The sequence below is a fragment of the Cyprinodon tularosa genome, unplaced genomic scaffold, assembly GCF_016077235.1.
Source record: "Cyprinodon tularosa strain WSP-4 unplaced genomic scaffold, ASM1607723v1 ctg280, whole genome shotgun sequence".
NCBI lineage: Eukaryota > Metazoa > Chordata > Actinopteri > Cyprinodontiformes > Cyprinodontidae > Cyprinodon > Cyprinodon tularosa.
In genome coordinates this window covers 222,236-248,565 of record NW_024038986.1, presented here as the reverse complement: position 1 = coordinate 248,565, position 26,330 = coordinate 222,236, and the positions used below count along the sequence as shown (strand labels likewise).

General features: G+C 40.5%; 1 protein-coding gene and 1 non-coding gene across 2 annotated transcripts; both read left to right on the top strand.

Moving 5' to 3' along the window:
* The first annotated feature begins 1,187 nt into the window (after positions 1 to 1,187).
* On the top strand, positions 1,188 to 24,389 carry kri1 (KRI1 homolog). Its single transcript, XM_038290446.1, has 18 exons — positions 1,188 to 1,373; positions 1,501 to 1,577; positions 1,654 to 1,756; positions 1,825 to 1,927; positions 7,625 to 7,679; positions 7,775 to 7,824; positions 7,900 to 7,996; positions 8,075 to 8,152; positions 8,243 to 8,355; positions 8,449 to 8,677; positions 8,764 to 8,934; positions 11,939 to 12,020; positions 12,110 to 12,213; positions 12,297 to 12,450; positions 12,533 to 12,663; positions 23,484 to 23,548; positions 23,622 to 23,717; positions 23,798 to 24,389. The coding sequence occupies exons 1-18, from the start codon at positions 1,289 to 1,291 to the stop codon at positions 24,270 to 24,272; spliced, it is 2,268 nt and encodes a 755-aa protein (XP_038146374.1). The 5' UTR covers positions 1,188 to 1,288; the 3' UTR covers positions 24,273 to 24,389.
* On the top strand, positions 23,285 to 23,383 carry LOC119786889. Its single transcript, XR_005281249.1, has one exon. It is a non-coding gene; the product is annotated as a Z30 small nucleolar RNA (small nucleolar RNA).
* Positions 24,390 to 26,330: the final 1,941 nt, after the last annotated feature.

The window sequence follows — 26,330 nt, the reverse complement described above, 5'->3', positions numbered from 1 at the left end:
TGATTAGTGAAAAGTTTCACCAAACAGAACAATTGATTTGCTCACCCCCTTTTAACTTTTTATTTCCTGTTGCATTTTAACTTTCACGGTCACATAAAAAAGTCACTTATATCTGAAAGTACCCCTCTAGCTACTCTGATATAGTAAAGAAATCTAACATTTTTACACAAACAGCCATATTCAGTAAATAGGTATATGCACTTTGTTTCCCAGATTAAAAGTTTTTATTTTTTATTTTTTTTTATTTATAACTTGGTGCAGCAAATATTAAATGGCCGCATTTAGCCTAAAGACTGGGAGGCAAACAGAGGTGGACCCAACAAAGATTTCACCAGGGAGAAAATATGGTTGGGAATCAAACTTTCCACAGCTGGGGTCATTTCCTTAGCTTAGTGCATCATATGATGCCACACAGATGGTCTGCACATCACCTCAGGATCTGATGGAAGCAGGATTAGGATATGGGTCCCCACCCATGGAATTCATAAACTCAAATATTTGGTCATGCAACTTTTTTTTAATAATTTTTAAGAAACTTTATTTGGTTGCAAGTAAAGTTTGATTTGTAAAGCTAGAGATAATAGAAATTTATGATGGCAGTAAAGTAAAGATAAATGTTGAATTATTACCGATTGCTTAAAAAATATGCAATCATTTATCCATTTAGGATAATATATATTTGTATTAAATTCTATAAATGTATCACAATTCACAAGATAGATAGATAGATAGATAGATAGATAGATAGATAGATAGATAGATAGATAGATAGATAGATAGATAGATAGATAGATAGATAGATAGATAGATAGATAGAATGTCGCTAATATTTTTAATTGAAACAGCAAAAACTTGGATACAAAGTCCAGTGGATATATATATATATATTGTTTTTTTTTTACTTTTTTGGAATGTAGCTAAAATTGAATTTAAATTGGCTTGATTTGTTTTCTGTTTTTAAAAGTGTACCTTTAAGGTTTCGACTATCTTGTGTTTGGTATTTATTTTGGTGATTTTATATTTTTCTGTGGCTTAAATCATGAGAAATAAGTTTTCTTTAAGTAGGCTAGCACTTAAATTGACATTCGTTTAGGCTTTAGAGTCGAACTTGCCACTCACAATATGGCCAACGTCTTCCTCGAATGAAGCTAAACTGGTGTGACTGCGCCCTCTGCCGGAGGTTCCGTTATCCTCACCGGAAGCAGCGTGGTTCTACTAGTAACGTGCTTGTTTTCCCAGCAGTAACGGCTTTTCTTCCTTAATGTCTGCAACACATTTTCATTAAAACATGCCGGGCGGGTCGGAATTTAAAATTAACCCCAAGTTTGCACAGAAATATGATAAATACCGACAGAAAGAGGAGCTGCAGAAACGTAAGTGTTGTGCTGATAGCTAACTAGGAGGCTAACCATCCAACGTGGGTCAAAGTATAGTAGGATAGAGTTTAATTTTTTTTTTTCTAGGATTTTTTCTTGATAATTTATGTGTGTTTTTATACAGTAAAGGACCGTTTCGGAGACCGAGGCGATGACAGCGACTCTAATTCATCTGAATCGAGCTCTGATGACAGTGAAGTGGTTAGCATCTGTAGCTAAACGCCATCGTTTAACGTGTCCTTTTCCAGATGCCTCACTGTTAACTGTTTTCCCACAGGAGTTGGACCCTACTGTGGAGAGGGACTTTTACCGAACCCTGTCCCTGCTGAAGAAGAGAGACCCGAAGATCTATGAGAAAGATGCCAAGTTTTACTCAGAAGGTGATTGAGAGTGACCAGCAGGCTCTGTGATCTTCTACACTGTGGGCTCATTTGACCTCTGCTTTTAGATGCATCCCAAGATGAGGAAACTCGCTCCACATCCAAACAAGCCAGAGTGAAGCCCATGTATCTGAAGGACTATGAGCGGAAAGTCATTCTGGAAAAAGAGGGGTGAGTGATTCACATCCAGGTACCAGGGGCTTTGGCTTCAAAGTGCATTTTGAATAAAATAAAATGAAATATTCAGGAAAATATTTTTCTTATCTCAGAAAATAATGTGTAAGTGTGTTGACCGTATATTAAGGTGACCAGATTTCTGAAATCCAATCCAGGGACATTTCCCTCTTGTTGATAAATAAATAAATAAATGGGGACAGTGATGCTTTCATCCATTTCTACATATTTATTAATATTTAAACAACAAAAATCAAGTGTGAAATCCAGGAATGTGACTCTCCTATTCCTGTTAATGAATCAATCTATAGTGTTTATTGGTCCAATCTGGTCACTCAGTCTTCTCTCTCTTATTCCTGCTCCATCTTCTTTTTCTTTGCCCTGTTTTATTCTTCTAATAAGATTTTTCTTCCTTCGCTTTAACTATTCTTTCCATCGGTTTTCCTATTTTCCTCCACTCTCATTCATCAGTCTTCTAATGTTCTTCCTCTCCTCTTCTATCAGTCTTACTCTAATTTAAAACAGAGACATAATACAATCAAAATCCTTTCCAAACACATACATCTCATCATAATTATTAATATCGTTATGATCGTGATTATCATTATTATTGTTATTATTATCTCACCTGATTACCGTAAATACTACAAAGGATAATTACTACAGTATTTGGAGCTACAAATAAAAACATGATAAATGAACATTAAACTGGTGGTCATCTCTTCCTCCATCATTCTCAGATCACGCAGATCGTGTCTCATTCAATTTTACTTTTACTCTTTCTTATTTGTTATAATGAGCAACTTTCATATATCCAAACTTAGAGGTAGAAAAGTAGACTTAAGAAACTTATAACGCTAGTTGCTATTACTATCTGAAGATATAAAATAAAGGTCACCGATCTGTTCTAAAAACATCTTTAGGTGAAACCTTGTTGATCCCTAGAGAACCGCTGTACCAGATTAGCGCCTTACAAGGAATTTTCAGTTATTCTGTTTAATTTTAGTCTCTAGATAATAATAACTTCTTACTTTTTTCAATTGATGGGGGAATAATAATTAAAACAGTCTAATGAACATTTAGCCAAATAAAACAGAGAAATCACCATCAAAGCAAGCGGTGCTTCAGACACGGCTATGCTGAGAGCGCTGTGCTGCAGACGGGTTTAGGATTATACCTGGCTGCCGTTGGCCTCCGAGGTCCGCTGGTTGCCGCGGTCCTCTCAGCTTCAGAATTTTTTTTATTTAAATTACGCATTAAATGGGTCATATAGTGATGCTTAAAAGTATAATGTTCTTGCCTCAAGTTATCTTAAAACATACTTTTATTGAACAACAGCAACAGAACATGTGAACGGAGCACCGTGCAGTTCCCACTCAGGAGTAGGGCTGCAACTAACGATTATTTTAAAAATCGATGAATCGGACGATTATTTTTTCGATTAATCGATGAATCGGACAAAAAATATTTTTTATATTAACCTCTTTATTCCAAAATAAACATTTTAGACAGAACAAACAAGCACACAAGTACAGGTTGCTCATTAACTGTACTGGTGCAATATGAAAAATAAAAAAACTACGCAAACTTACATGAGAAATGTAGCTGTACATCCACAAAATAGAGGGTACTTTGTTTCATAAAGCGCAAAAAGAGACATGCATTTTTGTTTTTTAAAGCCCCTAAGGGGTTCAAACAATAGGTCCCCCCATTTCAACAAATGAGTTTTTTTTAGACTAGAAGAGTTCTGCCTTTTAAGACAGGAAAGTATAGCAGTTAAAGTTGCTACTTGAGAAAATACTGAACCATAGAGATAAAAATAGCCCTGTGATTCAAATTATAAATTGTATTTGGAATCAAAATGAGAGAACTAGGGGTGCTAAAAAACACATCCTCCAAAGACAGATATTTACATGGGAATGTGGCAGATAATTAATTGACATATTACTGATCTTGCTGGATTTTATTCTGCTTTACTTCTATAAATTGCAGGATCTTCTTTACTTTATCTTTGCCAGAAGATTTAAACTTTAAAAGCCTTGCCCTCATAATTTGCAAGTTAATTTATTTATAAAGTATATGTAAACGCTGCTTAAGCTAATTCAAATGAAATTAAAAGTAAAATAAGTAGCCAACCTTATCACTGTCTGTAACCTACTAACACGGTAAGGAAAGCATCAGATGAGCTACCTGAGAAACTAACGTTACGTTTCCCCACTTTAAAACCGAACAAACATGGTGCTTCCGTGTCATGTTAATTTGTTTTGACAAAAGTTGCATGTTATCATTTTTTTCGCTTTACAAAGCGCAGGCTATTTTAATTATTGTGATCAATTTGCACCGTCAATCCCGTTGCATGCACGCTTCATTTGCAGTCTGGACGCTGAGGCTCTGACTGCAGCGCTGAGAGGGACTCCTGCGGGAAAACGCGGTTGGGATGGGGGAGGCGCCCGACGGCAGAGTAGGAACGATGCATGCTTTCACGTAAGAGTCTCCAAAAGCCGCCAGTGACACCGAAAAAAGTCGCCAGATTTGTCGCTAGTCGCTTTTTTGAAAAATAGTAGCTGGAGGGGTCTGAAAAGTCGCTGAGTTGGCAACACTGCACCTGCGGCGCAGGCTCGCTCTGCCATATTTTTTTTTCTTCCTCTTTCAGTCAAGAGGCAGTGATGACGGCGCGGCGGATGACGCATTAATCGCGCGACACAACTAATCGATGATGAAATTCGTTGCCAACGCTTTTAAAAGTCGATTTTTATCGATTCGTTGTTGCAGCCCTACTCAGGAGGATGTTCGCTCATTGGCTCCACCGCTCAAAGTTCCGCCACGATGTGCCGCTCAAAATCAAAATCTGCTCCGCGTTCACCTTAATCTTGCTGCCGCTCCGGCGAAATCACTCCACGCTAATTTTTTAGGAGAAGACATTTTCTGACATTTTTCCCTCATGTAATTATGCCAAGGCCCTGTGACACACGGCGTTTGATTTATTGATGTGACCGATAAATGTGTACTGTCTTATTTAACTGGCTGATAAATTATTGCACTTTTCTGCCGCTCCGCTCACATACTCATTCATTTTTTATGCTTTTCCACATAACGGTTAGATGCTCTGTGATGCTCATGAAGGTCGTCCAGTGTCCCCAGATGCAACTAATGTTTCTGTTGCTTCTGTGTTCAATGGCAGAGAGCGGCGCATCTATATTTGCTGTGATCAGTTTTAATATGTTTTTAAGTGATAAATTGAAATATAAACATTTCTGCAGCTTATAAGATTTTGGCCTGAAATAGTTTACCAAATCACCAAGTAATGTTTTTTCAGACCCATAATCCACCACCTTCCTTACACCATAAACAGTGTTTTAGAAAGACTGTGGAAAGAGGTGAAATGAAGAGATCAACTTGGACCCTGGATGATCTGGACAGATGGTGCAGCGAGAGAGTCAAAGATCTCTCGCTGCAGACTGAGTGAAGTTTTTTTTTATACAAAATGGATCATAAAACGTCTCGACAGCAGAGGTAGAAGTAGGGCGCTATAAAATACGTTTTATTTTTTCCCAAATTCCGTTTTATTTTTTCCCAAATTCAGTTTTTTCCGTTTGAATTTTTGCAAATTCAGTGTTTTTTACTCTTTACTGTTATTTCAGTCGTAAAAAGAAAGTGATTTTAATGTTAATGATTAAAAATGTACACAAATAATATAGGAATGACCTTAAATTTATTGAGGTAAAAAAAAAAAAACACATTTACTCATTCCTTTTACTGCATGATGCAATACTGCACTCTAAGTACTAACAAAATATTAATGGTTATAAATAAAAGTGCTCCATTAGCTTTTTCAAGTAAAAAAATAAAATAGGACCTCTCAATTTCAGAATTATAAAGTATTTCATAAAGAATCCTATTTTCCATACAGCACATTAAAGTGCATAAAAAACAAGGCAAAATACAGCAAGTGCTCCTGAGTTATACAATTAAAGTGAACTTTGTCATCATGTAGAAGAGAAAAACTTTTGATCAAAAGTTACTTTTTCAACTTTTTCGCCGAAAGTGGAGCTGTGGAGAGCCATTTTTTCAATGTTTTGATGGGGGAGGGTGAGCGGAAATGACGGAGCGGGAGGGGTTGTGTCACCCAGACTTGCGTCCCCTGGTGTGATGAAAAATCAGCAAATCTTATGGGGCATTACATGTTTAATAAATTTAATGATTGTTACAGGAACATCGAGCATCCTGCTTTTTATTTTATCTAAATGCTGCAGAATAATGCCATTTTTAGAGAAGGGGTCTCATAGTCCAGTTTTCAGGGGCATATCCATATATCTCAGATCATAAAATGATTGAATCAGAGAAATGTTGACTGTTTAGAGATAGAACTCAAGATTTGAGGAAAATTAAAATATAAAATCTTCCTTTGTTCAAACTGTTATATACACTATATTGCCAAAAGTATTTGCTCACCCATCCAAATTATTGGAATCAGGTGTTCCAATCACTTCCATGGCCACAGGTGTATAAATTCAAGCACCTAGGCATGCAGACTGTTTTTACAAACATTTGTGAAAGAATGGGTCGCTCTCAGGAGCTCAGTGAATTCCAGCGTGGAACTGTGATAGGATGCCACCTGTGCAACAAATCCAGTCGTGAAATTTCCTCGCTCCTAAATATTCCACAGTCAACTGTCAGCTGTATTATAAGAAAATGGAAGTGTTTGGGAACGACAGCAACTCAGCCACGAAGTGGTAGGCCACGTAAACTGACGGAGCGGGGTCAGCGGATGCTGACGCGCATAGTGCGAAGAGGTCGCCAACTTTCTGCAGAGTCAATCACTACAGACCTCCAAACTTCATGTGGCCTTCAGATTAGCTCAAGAACAGTGCGCAGAGAGCTTCATGGAATGGGTTTCCATGGTCGAGCAGCTGCATCCAAGCCATACATCACCAAGTGCAATGCAAAGCGTCGGATGCGGTGGTGTAAAGCACGCCGCCACTGGACTCTAGAGCAGTGGAGACGCGTTCTCTGGAGTGACGAATCGCGCTTCTCCATCTGGCAATCTGATGGACGGGTCTGGGTTTGGCGGTTGCCAGGAGAACGGTACTTGTCTGACTGCATTGTGCCAAGTGTAAAGTTTGGTGGAGGGGGGATTATGGTGTGGGGTTGTTTTTCAGGAGCTGGGCTTGGCCCCTTAGTTCCAGTGAAAGGAACTCTGAATGCTTCAGCATACCAAGACATTTTGGACAATTCCATGCTCCCAACTTTGTGGGAACAGTTTGGAGCTGGCCCCTTCCTCTTCCAACATGACTGTGCACCAGTGCACAAAGCAAGGTCCATAAAGACATGGATGACAGAGTCTGGTGTGGATGAACTTGACTGGCCTGCACAGAGTCCTGACCTCAACCCGATAGAACACCTTTGGGATGAATTAGAGCGGAGACTGAGAGCCAGGCCTTCTCGTCCAACATCAGTGTGCGACCTCACAAATGCGCTTCTGGAAGAATGGTCAAAAATTCCCATAAACACACTCCTAAACCTTGTGGACAGCCTTCCCAGAAGAGTTGAAGCTGTTCTAGCTGCAAAGGGTGGACCGACGTCATATTGAACCCTATGGATTAGGAACGGGATGTCACTTAAGCTCATATGTGAGTCAAGGCAGGTGAGCAAATACTTTTGGCAATATAGTGTATATATTTTCTTTCTGTGCAGCAAATATGAAGATGATGAGGACAGCGACGATGAGGAAGCAGCCAAACGAAGAGAGGTGAGTCGCTTTTCTGCTTGAATGAATGATTTTTATTTTTTATTTTTATTAAAAAGATAAATCGGATTAAACATCATCTTCTTCCTGTGGAACAGAGGGCAGCCTCGCCAAGCTACATCCAGGAGCAGAAGGAGATCAAAGAGAGGTGAGATCAGACGTCCTTTTAGCTTTTATGGGCCCGCACTCGGATGCCGTTTAACAAAATCCAAACACCCTGCAGCTTCCGGAAGCTGGTTCAGGACAGCGATGATGAGGGTGGCGAGGAAGGAGGAGCGTCCGAGCTGCTCACCAGGAGGATCAAAACGCAAGCAGAGAAGGTCAGAAAGCTCTCCCTGCTATCAGCAGGGCTCACCTTTTGTCGCTGGATTACAGAAACCAGATTTCCTGTGTTTTAGGACAAAGAAGAGGCAGATTATTTGGAGTGGCTCAAAGGCCAAGCGGAGCTGGAGGGTCCGGAGGAGGTGAAGGACATGGTGAGGTCACAAGAACGGACTAGAAGGCATGAAGGAAGGTGATTTCTGTTAGGAGGACCTGGATTTAAAAATTCCTTCATGTTTTAATAGAAATACTTGCGGGATTACTGGAATGACCCGGAGCTGGACGAGAAGGAGCGATTCCTTAGAGATTATGTGCTTAATAAAGGCTACCTGGATGAGGAAGAGGACGATGATGAACGGTGCGCTGCACAGATTCGATTTTTCTAAATGATATAAAAATCCATTAAAAAAATATATATATTCTTAAATTTGGAATTCTCTCACCTGCTCAGGATCCCAACGTACGACGAGGTGGTCCAGGACGATGTGGAGGATTCTGAAGAGGAGGGCGAGAGTTTCCTGGAGCGTCAGGAGGACTTTGAGAGGAGCTACAACTTCCGCTTTGAGGAACCCGGCTCCACGCAGATAAAGACTTACCCCCGAAACGTCGCCACGTCAGTCCGCACCAAGGATGACCGCAGGAAACGCAAGAGGGAGGAAGTGAAGGAAAGGAAGCAAAAGGTGTGTTTATACAAACGCTTCATTCACAGAAGCCCCCCCCCCCCAAATTTCAGTTCACAAACCTCTCCTGTGGCGACTGATTTCAGGAGAAAGAGCAGAAACGGGAGCAGCTGAAGCAGCTGAAGAACCTGAAGAGGAACGAGATCATGGAGAAGCTGAAGAAGCTCCAGGAGCTGACAGGGAACGAGCAGCTGGCTTTCAGTCAGGCTGACCTCGAAGGGGAGTTTGACCCAAAACAGCACGACCAGCTCATGCAGGTCAGGAGATAACACTGAACGCACAAACAACCCTTTACTTCTACACCTGAGCTCAAACTGAGCATCTACAGTCATGGCTGTCTAGTCTCCCGTTTTAACCAGGAAACTACAGTATTTTAACCCTGTTTCCCGTCATCCTCCCTTATTATCAGTCTCCCAAAAATTCCTCTATTATTGTTTTATAAAGAATACTTAAAGTCATAGGGAAATCATATTTAAATGTCTAATCATTCAGGCTTAAACATGTATATAAATGTACTTTTTATCAGACTATATTGTCCCAAAGGTTAGAAAATGTATATAAAAAAAAAAAATCCCATCTTAAAATCTGTGGGGGGTTTTTTCCGTTATCTTATGCAGGCCAGTTAGTTATACGTCAGCTTGAACACCTACATTTGACCAATCATATATCAAAGGTCATCTGTCAATCAAATTTTTTCAGTCATAGCATCTTGATTCATAATTATAGCTAATATACGCAATGGTTGAAATAAGAAATCAGAATAATTTCCTTTCCCATTGAGTTCCGTCCCAGTGTTCACGGGGATGGACGTCTGTGTCTTCAGCAGGCGTAGAGCTAACAGAACTGGCAGCGTTGCGAGGCAAGGACTCAAACATGTACGACTGGAAGCCTTCTACACCAAACCAAGCTTCTGCCGCCCTGGCGTCCTCTTCCACTACATCTTCATCCCCACTTTCCTCCTCTAAATAAAAAATGGATGACGGAGGAGACTCATCCACGACTCATCCACGACCTCCGACACTAAATTCTCCTCTTGCATGTTTCCTCTGTCCATAGCGTTCCTTGACAGTGTCGTTTCTAAGTCACCAATAGGCGGATTTCAGTCACGTGATGATTATGACACGGTCAGGGGGCGCGATTTCAGATGGAGGGCAGGAAGTCTATGAAGTTAGCGTAAACATGGAGGACACCGTTACCGAGAGCCCGTATTGTATGGAGTTAGAGCCTGTTACAAGACATAGATACAAGGGGTTGACTGACAGATATGTTGGACGTGACCCGTACCTCATGAAGATGCGGGAGTTTTCGGTGGACCTTAAAGATTTGCCGACAGTGGAGGCCGGTGACATAACGAACTATCTGGTCCTTCAGACTTCGTATTAGAAGGATGGAGATGTCATTGCAGCTCATTGCAATTGCATGGCAGGGTAAGTAAGGCTAGGATGTTTACCACGAGATCTCTCTCTTTCTCACACACACACACACTACTACTAGCATACTGCCAGTGTACTTCAGAACCAGGGAGAGCTGTAACGTTAAGGGATATACATCAGTGTTTCCCGCAGCACTATCTTGGCGAGGCGGCCGCCTCGCCAAACTCATGCTACCGCTTCGCCAACATTCCAAAAAATAAAAGTTTTAATTAATTGCCAGGCCCAGACCTTCTGATTTGGGCTTAGTTTTTTGGTAACCGAGGTTGACCGTCGGAGCCCAGTCTACCGACTCAACGTCACCCAAAGCGCTAGGACAGCCTAAACAGTCACAATGAAGTCCATATTAGACTACCAGTAACTTATTAATCATTACTAAGTAAATGAGCATTTAAGGACAACCTTATACTATATAAACACAACCACAAAAAAAAGTTAGCTAGCTAACATAACGTTATAGCTTACCTCCAACGAAGTGGTTGCTGCAGACACAGGCATTGGCAGACTCTGCTCCTCCAGACCGCGGACGTAGGTTTAAAATCTATTTTTTACAGCGTTGTTCTGTGAGCTTTTTACACTTTTCACCTTTATGAATGACAACCTTTGGTACTCTGTAAAAGCTCTTTTCCTTTTCTCGGTTCGAACGATTGGAGCAGCAGTAAACTACACAAAACATAGGCATTATTTCAGACGGCAGATCCTCATCTACTTCACTTCCTGCCCTCCATCTGAGTTTCACGGCGTGGCGAAGCAGCACTGTGACGTCACGTGAAACCAAGCTATTTAGTGCTACTTGGTCCCAATGGAATTTCCCATTGGGAACCTACTAGCACTAAGTGGCTAACTGGTTAGCAAGATGCTTCACAGAAACCGGCCACAACCAAACGTGCTTGCGAACCTTCCGCCACAACAATCCCGCCCTCTTGATAAACAACCGATCACATTCACTTTATTCACTCATGTAAAGTCGTGCACCACTCGGGAGAATTCGGAAATCCAACAGTTGGAACAGCCGCTTCCCTACGACTTTAAGAAACCCTGCTTTAGCCTGCCCCCGACACAAACTCTCCTCCTCTTGAATGTTTCCTCTGCTTGCGAACCTCTCTTGATAAACGACCAATCACGTTCACTTTATTCACTCGTGTAAAGTCGGGCACCACTCGGGAAAACAGCCATTTCCCTACGACTTTAACACATGTCAACAATCAAATAACTTACCTGTAACTTATGCCCCACGCACGAGCATACGCACTTGCCGTATGACGACGTGTGCCAGTGTGCTTCAGCGTGATTATATCTTATACAAAACTGACCCGTAACTTATCCATAACTTATACGTCAGGCATACGCTGGCTAAATGGTCAAGGTGTGACAGGGAATTTAGGAACATAATAGTGGACCAACAGGCGTGGCGCCATCTGCTGGCAGTTTTGCAGAACTACCAGAAAAGCCAGATTGCAATTTCTGCTTTTGTTGATGGAAAAGATTGAATTTGAATTCTACACATTATCCACAGTAACACTTCCTTGTTTTTCCTCTGCACCCATGCGCAGAATTTTACCTCTATTCATTGTAAAAAATGCACAGAAGAGTATTATTTACTACAAAGTAAACAACTAAAAAAACAAATGATATGCCAACAGGTCAAAGTAATCTTTTAAGAAAAACTTTTTCTGCAACATGGAGTTAGCTACTGGTTTATAAATGTAAAAAAAAAAAATGCATAATGTGAATACGCTACATTGAGTGAAATGCAAAAATCTAACAAATTATAATCATGTAAATCTTAAACATGAAGCTTTTTAAAACATCTGAAACATTTTTTCTGCAGAAGTTCTTTGGCGATGAATACTACGGTGAAGAGGAGGAGGACAAGCCTCAGTTGGATGACGATGGTGTTGATGAGCTGGACGGTGAGCTGCTGCTTTGTTTTTGAAATTTTATTTAACTGTAGTCAATCTGCTGCTTCGTCTGTATTTTTGAAGCACTTTTGCATTTTCAGAGCCCTGGAATTGGGACACTTGGACCGGAGAAGAACAGCAGGAGGAATACGATGAAGAGGAGTACAGCGTCTCTGGACCTCACTGCGAGGATGAAGGTTTCATTGTGAGCTAACTCTTTTTCTTTTCCTCCCAATGAGTTTTATTGAAACGCAGGAATCAGCCTTAACAATTACCTGATTTCTGCAGATGGATGCAGACTATGACCCGAACCAGCATGCTGCCTCCAAGAAGAAGAAGAAGAAGAAGTTGAAAAAGGATGATATGCCACAGATGGGCAAAAAGAAAAAGAAGTCTCACTTTGCGGAGGTCATCACTAAAGCTAAGCCTGTGTTTGATCCCGGTAGGTATCACCAGCCGTCCTGAACCCGACTGGTCCTCAGGCGGTTCCGTCTCCAGACTAGAAGCTGTTCTTGTCGTTTCAGAGGAGAAAACCTTTGAGCAATACTTGGATGAATACTACAAGCTGGACTATGAGGACATCATCGACGACCTTCCATGCAGGTTTCGCTACAGGCAGGTTGTCCCCAACGATTTCGGCTTGACAACCGACGAGGTGAGATACGGAGCAGAGCCCGGTTCCTTCAGTCCAGAACTTGTCAGCTGGTTTATCTGCTACCAAAGAAAGCCAAGGATTTGGACTAAATGTTAGATGTACTGTAGTAACTAAATGGAGCAAAAATATAGACAGATTCATAGTGATGAGATGCTATGTCTTGAATTGTTTATTTAAATTTTTTTAGGTGTATCCCTGCTTCAACATAACCTTAATTAACAAACATTAATGCCTCTTTCCCACCGGCTCCTCTTAGCTCGGCTTTATTCCAAACGTTTCCATTATTGCTTTTCCAGTCCTGGTATTGAAAAAAGGAGTAATGGTGCGTTCACACCAGTGTGTCATCTTGGACTCTAGTGCACTTTGAAATGTGTGCAAGCTTGTCTGACGCATTTTGTTGATCTCTATGGGCAGCAAGGGAGCATCTTAGCTTTATTTGCTGGGATGATGAATGAATGATGAAATCAATCAATGACTGGTTTTGAAAAAACGTGAAAATCACAAAAAAAAACCCAGATAAATTACACAAATTAAAAAAAAAAAAAAAAAATATATATATATACACTATATTGCCAAAAGTATTTGCTCACCCATCCAAATTATTGGAATCAGGTGTTCCAATCACTTCCATGGCCACAGGTGTATAAATTCAAGCACCTAGGCATGCAGACTGTTTTTACAAACATTTGTGAAAGAATGGGTCGCTCTCAGGAGCTCAGTGAATTCCAGCGTGGAACTGTGATAGGATGCCACCTGTGCAACAAATCCAGTCGTGAAATTTCCTCGCTCCTAAATATTCCACAGTCAACTGTCAGCTGTATTATAAGAAAATGGAAGTGTTTGGGAACGACAGCAACTCAGCCACGAAGTGGTAGGCCACGTAAACTGACGGAGCGGGGTCAGCGGATGCTGAAGCGCATAGTGCGAAGAGGTCGCCAACTTTCTGCAGAGTCAATCACTACAGACCTCCAAACTTCATGTAGCTCAAGAACAGTGCGCAGAGAGCTTCATGGAATGGGTTTCCATGGGCGAGCAGCTGCATCCAAGCCATACATCACCAAGTGCAATGCAAAGCGTCGGATGCGGTGGTGTAAAGCACGCCGCCACTGGACTCTAGAGCAGTGGAGACGCGTTCTCTGGAGTGACGAATCGCGCTTCTCCATCTGGCAATCTGATGGACGGGTCTGGGTTTGGCGGTTGCCAGGAGAACGGTACTTGTCTGACTGCATTGTGCCAAGTGTAAAGTTTGGTGGAGGGGGGATTATGGTGTGGGGTTGTTTTTCAGGAGCTGGGCTTGGCCCCTTAGTTCCAGTGAAAGGAACTCTGAATGCTTCAGCATACCAAGACATTTTGGACAATTCCATGCTCCCAACTTTGTGGGAACAGTTTGGAGCTGGCCCCTTCCTCTTCCAACATGACTGTGCACCAGTGCACAAAGCAAGGTCCATAAAGACATGGATGACAGAGTCTGGTGTGGATGAACTTGACTGGCCTGCACAGAGTCCTGACCTCAACCCGATAGAACACCTTTGGGATGAATTAGAGCGGAGACTGAGAGCCAGGCCTTCTCGTCCAACATCAGTGTGCGACCTCACAAATGCGCTTCTGGAAGAATGGTCAAAAATTCCCATAAACACACTCCTAAACCTTGTGGACAGCCTTCCCAGAAGAGTTGAAGCTGTTCTAGCTGCAAAGGGTGGACCGACGTCATATTGAACCCTATGGATTAGGAACGGGATGTCACTTAAGCTCATATGTGAGTCAAGGCAGGTGAGCAAATACTTTTGGCAATATAGTGTATAAGGGATGGGACGATTTATGAAAACCGCCCGAACCGTTCGGTTTGACTGTCTCGGTTCGGTTCGCATGTGTTTCGTTTGGTTCATGCGCTGCTCCTTTTTCTCATAGGCGAAGCGTTTACACTCCAGAGCAGAAGGTGGCGGTGCTGCGACCAAAGCCAACCACCAGTAGTAAACAAGAAGAAGAAGAAGCGAAGCAGCTTAGCCGGGTGTAGCAGGGAAAAAAAATCAGTCGTTGTGGAGAATTGTGTCGGACTGGCGAGTGAGAAAGAACAGGAGTTGGAAGACGCGCCAGCAGCACTTTATAGGTCAGCTGTATGGGAGCGCTTTGCATTTAGAGTGACCTACGATGACGGCGGAAAGAAAGTTGTGGATAAAAGTGCAACAGAGTGCATGCATTGTGCAACACGTTTTGTTTATGCTAACAGCAACATGTCATGCTAACCCCGAAATCCCTCATACTCCGTCAGCGCTCCGCCCCGCTGCGCTCCAGACCGGCTGCTTAAAGCAAAGCCTGCAGCCTCCACTGTGGCTCCCTCTGTCCGCTCCCCTCTGAGTTCCTTGGAGATGGTAGAGAGCATGCGCGAGATGATTAAATTCAAAGCAGCAAAACATACGGAAATGATCCAGGGTTTCCGCGGATCATTAAAAATAATTACAATCCATTATTTTTGGGGGGATTTTTCATTAATTCCATACATTTTTATGGGATTTCGGTGTAACAATCAACATGTATCGAACCGAACCGAAAACCGTGACCAGAAACCGTGAATCGAACCGAACCGTGAATTTTGTGAACCGTTCCACCCCTAATATATATGTACCCCCACTACGTTGGTCCACACTGCAAAACGTAGTGGAGGTACATTAATGGCCATTTTTTTGTGGTACTGTTACGTTTCTTCTACCTATACGCTTTCTATTGTTTTACGTCCTAGTCACGTGACTTTCAAGATTCCAGCTGGGAGAAGAAAAAAATATATATAGATGGCTGACATTCGCTCATTTTTTTGTGGAAAGATTAATGACTTGAGTTTGTTTTTGCATTAAAATGAGTTTTGATTACATTTCTAGTGAGAAATGTATAGTTTGTTGCCAGAATATTTACTCAGGGAATGTACATATTCACTTGCTTGTTCGTTTCTTGCAAAGATTTTTCAAGATAATGTGAAACTGTAACATTTTGGTATAAACATGGCTGAGATTTCTCTAACTTTTAGTGGGAAAATCAATAATTTCAATCAGTTTCTGCATTTAAATGGGTTTTGATCACATTTATAGCGAGAAGTGTAGGGTTTATTTACATAATATTTACTTAGTGAACATACATAATCACCCGCTTGCTAGTTTTTGCTACGTTTTTTTCGGATCTCGTCAGGATTATGTGAAATTGCAACGTTTTGGCTGCTACCCATCGCCTAGCATTTAGCTGCCGCCCCGATTCAACATTGAATTCTTTGTGATTTAACTCCATCTGACGGATCAAACCCTCGCCACTGCGGCGTTGCGTCTGAGGTTGATTTTCAGATCAATGCATTACGTCGTGGCATACGGGAGAAACTAATTAAACTAGTTAAAAAAAGGATCATGGGTTAAGATCGGATGTGTTTTATTTGGAAATCTACCGGATCCTTTGTGCATTTCACTTCCTGTTTGGTGCGATCTCATTGATGGGTTTTGACCAGATTTTGACCAAAGAGGAACTAAAAAAAAAATAAAAAACAATTTAAATACACAACCAGCATATCTGGAATCAATGACAGAGAGCATACATAATCACCAGCTTGCTAGTTTTTGCTACGTTTTTCGGATCTCGTCAGGATTATGTGAAATTGCAACGTTTTGGCTGCTACCCATCGACTAGCATTTAGCTGCCGCCCCGATTCAACATTGAATCCTTTGTGATTTAACTCCATCTGACGGATCAAACCCTCGCCACTGCGTGCGTTGCGTCTGAGGTTGATTTTCAGATCAATGCATTACGTCGTGGCATACGGGAGAAACTAAACTAGTTTAAAAAAGGATCATGGGTTAAGATCGGATGTGTTTTATTTGGAAATCTACCGGATCCTTTGTGCATTTCACTTCCTGTTTGGTGCGATCTCATTGATGGGTTTTGACCAGATTTTGACCAAAGAGGAACTAAAAAAAACAAAAAACAATTTGAATACACAACCAGCATATCTGGAATCAGTGACAGAGAGCGACTGGGACCAGAAGTTTATTAATTTCTCCCCACTGATTTCCATTCAAAATGTTTTCTATCCCACCGGGCTCTAGGGAAGGGGCGGGCATACCGCCACCTACTGTTCATGAGTGTGTAGCAACATTGTTTTACATCTATTAAATTCTATTTTTTAATTTTGTATTCTGAAGATAAATAAATAATGCTTTCCTTAATCTATAAATATCTTTTATATTTCCTTTATTTCCCAATAATCCTATAAGACTCCATTCTTGGCCTGTCCTCTTTTCAATTTTTTCCTTTCAGGTTCATATGTTTTACAGTTCATCAATACGTCTACATTTTCTATCTCTCCACATCCTTCACATTTATCATTATTTTTCCTCCCTATTAAGTATAAATTGTCATTTAAATAAGTATGACCTACTCTTAATCTGATCATTATTATTTCTTCCATTTGTTTTCTCTCATTAATATTTCTATTTAATACTGACTTTTGTACTTTATATAACCTTCTTCCTTTTTATCTTCATTCCACCTTTTTTTTTTTGCCATTTTTCAATTTCTTTCCTCTTAATAAATGATTTTCCTTCCCCTTTCCCTAAAGGAATTGTAATTGTTATTTGTCTACTTTTCATTCCACCTAACTTTCCATTAATTAGCTTGAAAACAGCACTTTGTAGGCACCCACTTTCTCTAACAATGGCCCTTTTTGGGTTACCCTCCATGCATTGGGTGTCAGTTCAGTGGCAGTTCCAGAACATTTTCATAGGGTTGACCAGGCAGCACAATAATGTGCATGTGGCCAAAAAGTAATAGGGATCAAATTCGGTTCAGAGTCAAGCTATTGGGATCAGGCATCAGGTTCAATTTGCATATTTTCTTAGCCAAAACAAGGATTTGTTGGGCTACTGTAATTTTGAATTGAAAAACGTCCTGAATGGGAAGTCTTCAAACTTGAAAAACAAAGTCCAATGTTTTTTTTTTTTTTTTTTTTGGAATGATTATGATCTGGATGTCTAAGAATCTTCACCAGCTTATCAGGGAAATGAATGCCCACAATGTCTATATTCTCCAAAAGAGAATAACAGAACAGACCTTCATGAGGCCCTTGTTAAAGCTATGCATATATTTATGCATCTATGCTCTTCAAATAACTTTCTGGTTCGACGCAACATTTACATTAAATGGGTTGAGAGGTTGTTCTTTACCAGTAAATACATAAAAGATTCCCAGATGACTGCCGATGCAAACTCTCCCCTATAAAACCTAAAACTAATTCTTATAAGAGAGTAAAATCTGTATTAGTCTTCATTAAATGTAGCATATTGTTGTAAATAATCGATTGCTTTATTTTTGGTGTCAGCTTTTGGTCAATATGCTAACCTTAAAAGGTCAAAGTGGGAAAATGTAGTATTAGTAGACAAATTAGCAATTAGAGGAGGCAATAACAATTACAATTCCTTTAGGGAAAGGAAAATCATTTATTAAGAGGAAAGAAATTGAAAAATGGCAAAAAAAAAGGTGGAATAAAGATAAAAAGGAAGAAGGTTATATAAAGTACAAAAGTCAGTATTAAATAGAAATATTAATGAGAGAAACCGAAGGGAAGAAATAATAATGATCAGATTAAGAGTAGGTCATACTTATTTAAATGACAATTTATACTTAATAGGGAGGAAAAATAATGATAAATGTGAAGGATGTGGAGAGATAGAAAATGTAGACGTATTGATGAACTGTAAAACATATGAACCTGAAAGGAAGAAATTGAAAAGAGGACAGGCCAAGAATGGAGTCTTATAGGATTATTGGGAAATAAAGGAAATATAAAAGATATTTATAGATTAAGGAAAGCATTATTTATTTATCTTCAGAATACAAAATTAAAAAATAGAATTTAATAGATGTAAAACAATGTTGCTACACACTCATGAACAGTAGGTGGCGTTATGCCCGCCCCTTCCCTAGAGCCCGGTGGGATCGAAAACATTTTGAATGGAAATCAGTGGGGAGAAATTAATAAACTTCTGGTCCCAGTCGCTCTCTGTCATTGATTCCAGATATGCTGGTTGTGTATTTAAATTGTTTTTTATTTTTTTTTTAGTTCCTCTTTGGTCAAAATCTGGTCAAAACCCATCAATGAGATCGCACCAAACAGGAAGTGAAATGCACAAAGGATCCGGTAGATTTCCAAATAAAACACATCCGATCTTAACCCATGATCCTTTTTTAAACTAGTTTAATTAGTTTCTCCCGTATGCCACGACGTAATGCATTGATCTGAAAATCAACCTCAGACGCAACGCCGCAGTGGCGAGGGTTTGATCCGTCAGATGGAGTTAAATCACAAAGAATTCAATGTTGAATCGGGGCGGCAGCTAAATGCTAGGCGATGGGTAGCAGCCAAAACGTTGCAATTTCACATAATCCTGACGAGATCCGAAAAACCGTAGCAAAAACTAGCAAGCGGGTGATTATGTATGTTCACTAAGTAAATATTATGTAAATAAACCCTACACTTCTCGCTATAAATGTGATCAAAACCCATTTAAATGCAGAAACTGATTGAAATTATTGATTTTCCCACTAAAAGTTAGAGAAATCTCAGCCATGTTTATACCAAAATGTTACAGTTTCACATTATCTTGAAAAATCTTTGCAAGAAACGAACAAGCAAGTGAATATGTACATTCCCTGAGTAAATATTCTGGCAACAAACTATACATTTCTCACTAGAAATGTAATCAAAACTCATTTTAATGCAAAAACAAACTCAAGTCATTAATCTTTCCACAAAAAATGAGCGAATGTCGGCCATCTATATATATTTTTTTCTTCTCCCAGTTGGAATCTTAAAAGTCACGTGACTAGGACGTAAAACAATAGAAAGCGTATAGGTAGAAGAAACGTAACAGTACCACAAAAAAACGGCCATTAATGTACCTCCACTACGTTTTGCAGTGTGGACCAACGTAGTGGGGGTACATTTTCCCATGAGACTGGGTTGATATATATATATATATATATATATATATATATATATATATATATATATATATATATATATATATATATATATATATATATATATATATATATATATATATATATATATATATATATATATATATATATATATATATATATATATATATATGGGTTGTCAAAAGTATCAAAACTCAAAAAAGTATCGATACTGAAATGTTGTATCCGGATACAATACTCGTTTTTAAAAGTATCGATACAGTGCCACCACCAGTGGCACCTAAACAGTCATTCATCTAAACTGCAGAATAGAGGACAATGCGCTTTCAGAACACTGTGTGATTTAATAATTCTACGCACTTTTCAGTTTCAGACTTTTTTTTGTAAGAGGTGCAGCTGCTGAGAATTATTTTTGTTTCTTAACCCGTTTGGCTAGTGTCATTGTTATGTGTGCAAAGCATAGCCAAGGAAGGAACACTTAATTTTTATTTTATAAGTTTTTTATCAAGCTTGCTTAATATTGTACACAGCATACAACCTTTATTGTATTTATTGTATTTTATTTATTAATGAAAATATTTCTGTAGAATTTTGGAGTCTTTGTTTTTATCCTTGTGGTATTGAAAATGGTATCGAGTATCGAATATTTTCCTTAGTATCGGTATCGAGTTGAAAAGTTTAGTATCGTGACAACCCTAATATATATACACACATACACACACTAGGGCTCCAACTAACGATAATTTATGTTATTTCAGTTATAGCACTGCCTTTATTTCTGGAAAGATAGGAGCCACATTGGGGAGGGACAGGGGGAAAACACTTTTTCCTCGTCAGGTTACAGTTTAAGATATCAAAAAACACCTCAGCATAAAAAAAGCACATTTAATCAGTGTTGGGCACGTTACTTTGAAAAAGTAATTAGTTATAGTTACTAGTTACTTCTCCTAAAAAGTAACTGAGTTACGAACTAAATTACTCCATAAGAAAAGTAACTATTTTCTAGTAAAAGTAACTACTTTTGGATTTCTCGCCCCCGTAACCCTCACCACCCGGCCCCCACCTTCACGCCGTGTGTTTCAAAAGCCAGCTGAATAGAGCGAACGACAAAGACAAGAACCTGCAGAGAGTTTTGCAGTTATTGCAACTCAACGTAAATGACATCAGGGGGGAACGCTATCTGACGGGCCTATAAACCCCGGCAGATAGCGTTCCCCCTGCTTAACATGGGGGGAACGCTACCTGATGCGGTGTAAATATCATCAGGCTGCATTACCTCTACTTATGGGTGTGAAGTTTTTTAACAGGACGTTCAGATCTGGTGAGTGTATGAAATTAATAACTGGGGATGTCTAATTCTGAAATCCTCTGTGTTTGGGTTGTTATAGATACTGCAACATCTATTGATCTATCTATACTCTGTGTGTGACATTAAAATATGTATCTCCATCCCTGCCACAAAGCCCATCAAATAATTAAAATTAAAAATACAGTAGGTTGAAAAGGCAGAGTATCTATCTATCCCTCCCTCCCTATTTCTCCCTTTCGGCTATCATTTGAGCGTTCACGCTCTCCGTAGTTCTCCCTGTGGCGCAAGCACAGGGCGACTGTTACGCGCCTTTAGTGACCATGCGTCACTAAAGGCGCATGGTTGTATGCTGTGTACAATATTAAGTTTATCAACCGGCGCTACAGTTCTGGACACATCCACAGGTTTTTGTGGGTAGGGGGGGTGGAGGGGTCCTTGCAGTTCGGGCCCCTTCCACCATAACATCCTGGGGAGATTTGATAAGGGGGGTGCTGAATCCTAAATAACACTTTTCGTTTTGAGAGCAGGCTGCACAGAATTTACTGTGAGCCTGTAAATTCTGGCTCCACATGGCGAATATGGAGAAATTGTCAGGCTTCTCCGCCTTGAAGCGAGCGTGCACATCCAGGATATGATCCCATCTCACCTTTGACTTCAACCACCGCAGTCAGCCTGCATTCAATCTAGGGCTGCAACAACGAATCGATAAAATCGATAAAAATCGACTTTTAAAAGCGTTGGCAACAAATTTCATCATCGATTAGTTGTGTCGCGCGATTAATGCCTCATTTGCCGCCGCCGTCATCACATCCACTTGACTGAAACGGGGGAAGAAAAAAAAATACGACAGAGCGAGCCAGCGCCGCAGGTGCAGTGTTGCCAACTCAGCGACTTTTCAGACCCCTCCAGCGACTATTTTTCAAAAAAGCGACTAGCGACAAATCTGGCGACTTTTTACGGTGTCACTGGCGGCTTTTGGAGACTCTTACGTGAAAGCATGTATCGTTCCTACTCTGCCGTGGGGCGCCTCCCCCCATCCCGACCCCGTTCTCCTGCAGGAGTCCCTCTCAGCGCTGCAGTCAGAGCCTCAGCGTCCAGACTGCAAATGAAGCGTGCATGCGCCGGGATTGACGGCGCAAATTGATCACAATAATTAAAATAGCCTGCGCTTTGTAAAGTGAAAAAAGTCGTATCATGCAACTTTTTTCAAAAGAAATTAACATGGCACGGAACCACCATGTTTGTTTGGTTTTAAAGTGGGGAAACGTAACGTTAGTTTCTCAGGTAGCTCATCTGATGCTTTCCTTACCGTGTTAGTAGGTTACAGACAGTGATAAGGTTGGCTACTTATTTTACTACTAATTTCATTTGAATTAGCTTAAGCAGCGTTTATATTTTCTTTATAAATAAATTAACTTGCAAGGATTTTAAAGTTTAAATCTTCTGGCAAAGATAAAGTAAAGAAGATCCTGCAATTTATGGAAGTAAAGCAGAATAAAATCCAGCAAGATCAGTAATATGTCAAATAATTATATGCCACATTCCCATGTAAATATCTGTCTTTGGAGGATGTTTTTTTAGCACCCCTAGTTCTCTCATTTTTATTCCAAATACAATTTATAATTATAATCACAGGGCTATTTTTATCTCTATGGTTCAGTATTTTCTCAAGTAGCAACTTTAACTGCTATACTTTCCTGTCTTAAAAGGCAGAATTCTTCTAGTCTAAAAAAAACTAATTTGTGGAAATGGGGGGACCTATAGTTTGAGCCCCTAAGGGGCTTTAAAAAACAAAAATGCCTTTTTTTGCGCTTTATGAAACAAAGTAGCCTATATTTTGTGGACGTACAGCTACATTTCTCATGTAAGTTTGCATAGTTTTAACACAAACATTTATTTTTCATATTGCACCAGTACAGTTAATGAGCAACCTGTACTTGTGTGCTTGTTTGTTCTGTCTAAAATGTTTTTTTTTTTGAATAAAGAGGTTAATATAAAAAATATTTTTTGTCCGATTCATCGATTAATCGAAAAAATAATCGGCCGATTCATCAATTTTTAAAATAATCGTTAGTTGCAGCCCTAATTCAATCGCACCCAGCATACGGCTCACAGCCTTTGTAAGCTCGTCAACCGCACCAGCAGCCTGATCGATGCCCAAATCGCCACAACATCCTATGTAATAGTAGATTCATCAGGTATCCTTATCAGTTATTGCTTTGAAACTGTCTGATTGAACCTTGCATGGTTTGAGTGCATCATTAAAAGCTAAATATGATTTTGATGGTATGTGAGGTGTTGATGTGCAGCTTTAATGGATGGAGCTCAGTGGTTTTTACTCTGCAGTGATGAGATGTGTTCCTTCTGATCTGGTATTGCCTTCCTCCGGGGAGAGCTCTGACCAGGGAATGATCCCACTCCAATCTTCTCTCTGAGCAGACCATATTCCAGTGAGATGAAGCTGCTACCTAAAGCAGTTTGCTTTATTATGTGGACTTGTTTTAATTCGGAGAAATAACTTTTTTTTTTTTCACCTCAGATCTTGAATGCTAACGACCAGGAGCTGAACCGCTGGTGCTCTCTGAGGAAGACCTGCATGTTCAGGTACTGACTCTGGGCTGATTAAGATGTTTGAACAGTTCAGATTATTTAGTAACGTCGTTCTTTGCTTCCTAAGGTCTGAGAAGGAGGAGCTGTGTGATCTGAAGAATTATAAAGTGAAGGCACAGAATGTGAGGAAGAAGAAGGAAGTCCTGAGCTCTGTGTATTCTGAGTGAGTAGAACTTTAAGCAGCTGGACTCCATCTCTACCGTGGTTAGAAGGTGAAGGTGTTGATCTCTTCCTGATCTGCAGGGAGGACAAAGAAACAACTGAGGCTAAGACCAAGCTGGGAAAGAAACGGCGAGACCGTCTGAAGAACGCCGATAAGCAGATCACAGGAGCGGAAGAAGCGAGCATGGATTCTGCAGAGGAGACGATTCAAGCTCTCAACGAGGCTTTGGACAACACTGAGGAAGGAGAGGAGATCCTGGTACCCAAGAAGAAGAAGAAGAAGCTAGAAGAGCAAACCAAGGATACAGCGGAGCAGACAGCAGAGAAACGAAAAGAAGGCAAGAACAAGACTGCATGGTCCAAGAAGAAGCCCAGGAGGTTAGGTGGACGCCTCCAACCAGGAACCAAGAGGGTGAAAATAGGTGGCCGGGAGTTCAGCAGACAGAGACTGAAGGCCTACGGGCTGAACCCCAAAAGGCTGTACTTCAGACAGCTCGGCAGACAGAAGCGGAAAGAGCAGGAGAAGAAGCTGAAGCAGAAGAACAAGGAGGGATGAGAGCTTCCATTGAGCTGCTGTCTGACCTTATTGGACCATCAGAGAACAATAAGCTAAGATTTGAATATTCTTTAAAAATGTGTAGAATAAAAATGTAATTGTGCTTTAAACCAGCAATGTCCTCGTTTGCTTCTGTCAGCTGTTTGCCTCATTAAGCCAGAGCGGTGTTCCTCCTGTCACAGCCCGGTTCTACAGCTCAGTCCTGGTGCTGAGATACGAGGCTGCTGGAGTGTTTGCAGCTTTACGCAGCATCACTGCTTGAGTAAATACTGGGAAACCAAAGTCTTTTACTTTTATCCAGGCTACAAATTAGCCAATGAGTTGTTTCAGTCTGGGTTACCAGAAAGAAGACGAGAAAAAGAGCAGAAAAAGTGGACTGGGAGAAACGCAGTGAACTAGTGAAAGAAAAGAGAAATAGTGTGCTCAAAGATGACCCTGTATACAGTGGGGCAAAAAAGTAATTAGTCAGTCACCAATAATGCAAGTTCTCCCACTTAAAAAGATGAGAGAGGCAGGTAATTTTCATCATAGATATACCTCAACTATGAGAGACAAAATGAGAAAAAAAAAATCCAGAAAATCACATTGTCTGATTTTTAAAGAATTCATTTGCAAAATATGGTGGAAAATAAGTATTTGGTCAGTTACAAACAAGCAAGATTTCTGGCTCTCACAGACCTGTAACTTCTTCTGTAAGAGGCTCCTCTGTCCTCCACTCGTTACCTTCATTAATGGCACCTGTTTGAACCCGTTATCAGTATAAAAGACACCTGTCCACAACCTCAAACAGTCACACTCTAAACTCCACCATGGCCAAAACTAGAGAGCTGTCAAAGGACACCCGAAACAAAATTATAGACCTGCACCAGGCTGGGAAGTCTGAATCTGCAATAGGTAAACAGCTTGGTGTGAAGAAATCAACTGTGGGATCAATTATTAGAAAATGGAAAACATACAAGACCACTGATAATCTTCCTCGATCTGGGGCTCCACGCAAGATCTCACCCCGTGGGGTCAAAATGATCACAAGAACGGTGAGTAAAAATCCCAGAACCACACGGGGGGACCTAGTGAATGACCTGCAGAGAGCTGGGACCAAAGTAACAAAGGCTACCATCAGTAACACACTACGCCGCCAGGGACTCAAAGCCTGCAGTGCCAGACGTGTCCCCCTGCTTAAGCCAGTACATGTCAAGGCCCGTCTCAAGTTTGCTAGAGAGCATTTGGATGATCCAGACGATGACTGGGAGAATATACGGTCAGATGAAACCAAAATAGAACTTTTTGGTAAAAACTCTACTCGTCGTGTTTGGAGGAGAGAGAATGCTGAGTTGCATCCAAAGAACACCATACCTACAGTGAAGCATGGGGGTGGAAACATCATGCTTTGGGGCTGTTTTTCTGCTAAGGGACCAGGACGACTGACCCGTGTGAAGGAAAGAATGAATGGGGCCATGTATCGTCAAATTTGGAGTGAAAACCTCCTTCCATCAGCAAGGGCATTGAAGATGAAACGTGGCTGGGTCTTTCAGCATGACAATGATCCCAAACACACCGCCCGGGTAACGAAGGAGTGGCTTCGTAAGAAGCATTTTAAGGTCCTGGAGTGGCCTAGCCAGTCTCCAGATCTCAACCCCATAGAAAATCTTTGGAGGGAGTTGAAAGTCCGTGTTGCCCAGCGACAGCCCCAGAACATCACTGCTCTAGAGGAGATCTGCATGGAGGAATGGGCCAAAATACCAGCAACAGTGTGTGAAAACCTTGTGAAGACTTACATAAAACGTTTTTTCTCTGTCATTGCCAACAAAGGGTATACAACAAAGTATTGAGATGAACTTTTGTTATTGACCAAATACTTATTTTCCACCATATTTTGCAAATAAATTCTTTAAAAATCAGACTGTGATTTTCTGGATTTTTTTTCTCTCATTTTGTCTCTAATAGTTGAGGTATATCTATGATGAAAATTACCGGCCTCTCTCATCTTTTTGAGTGGGAGAACTCTCACTATTGGTGGCTGACTAAATACTTTATTGCCCCACTGTATCTTGATTATGT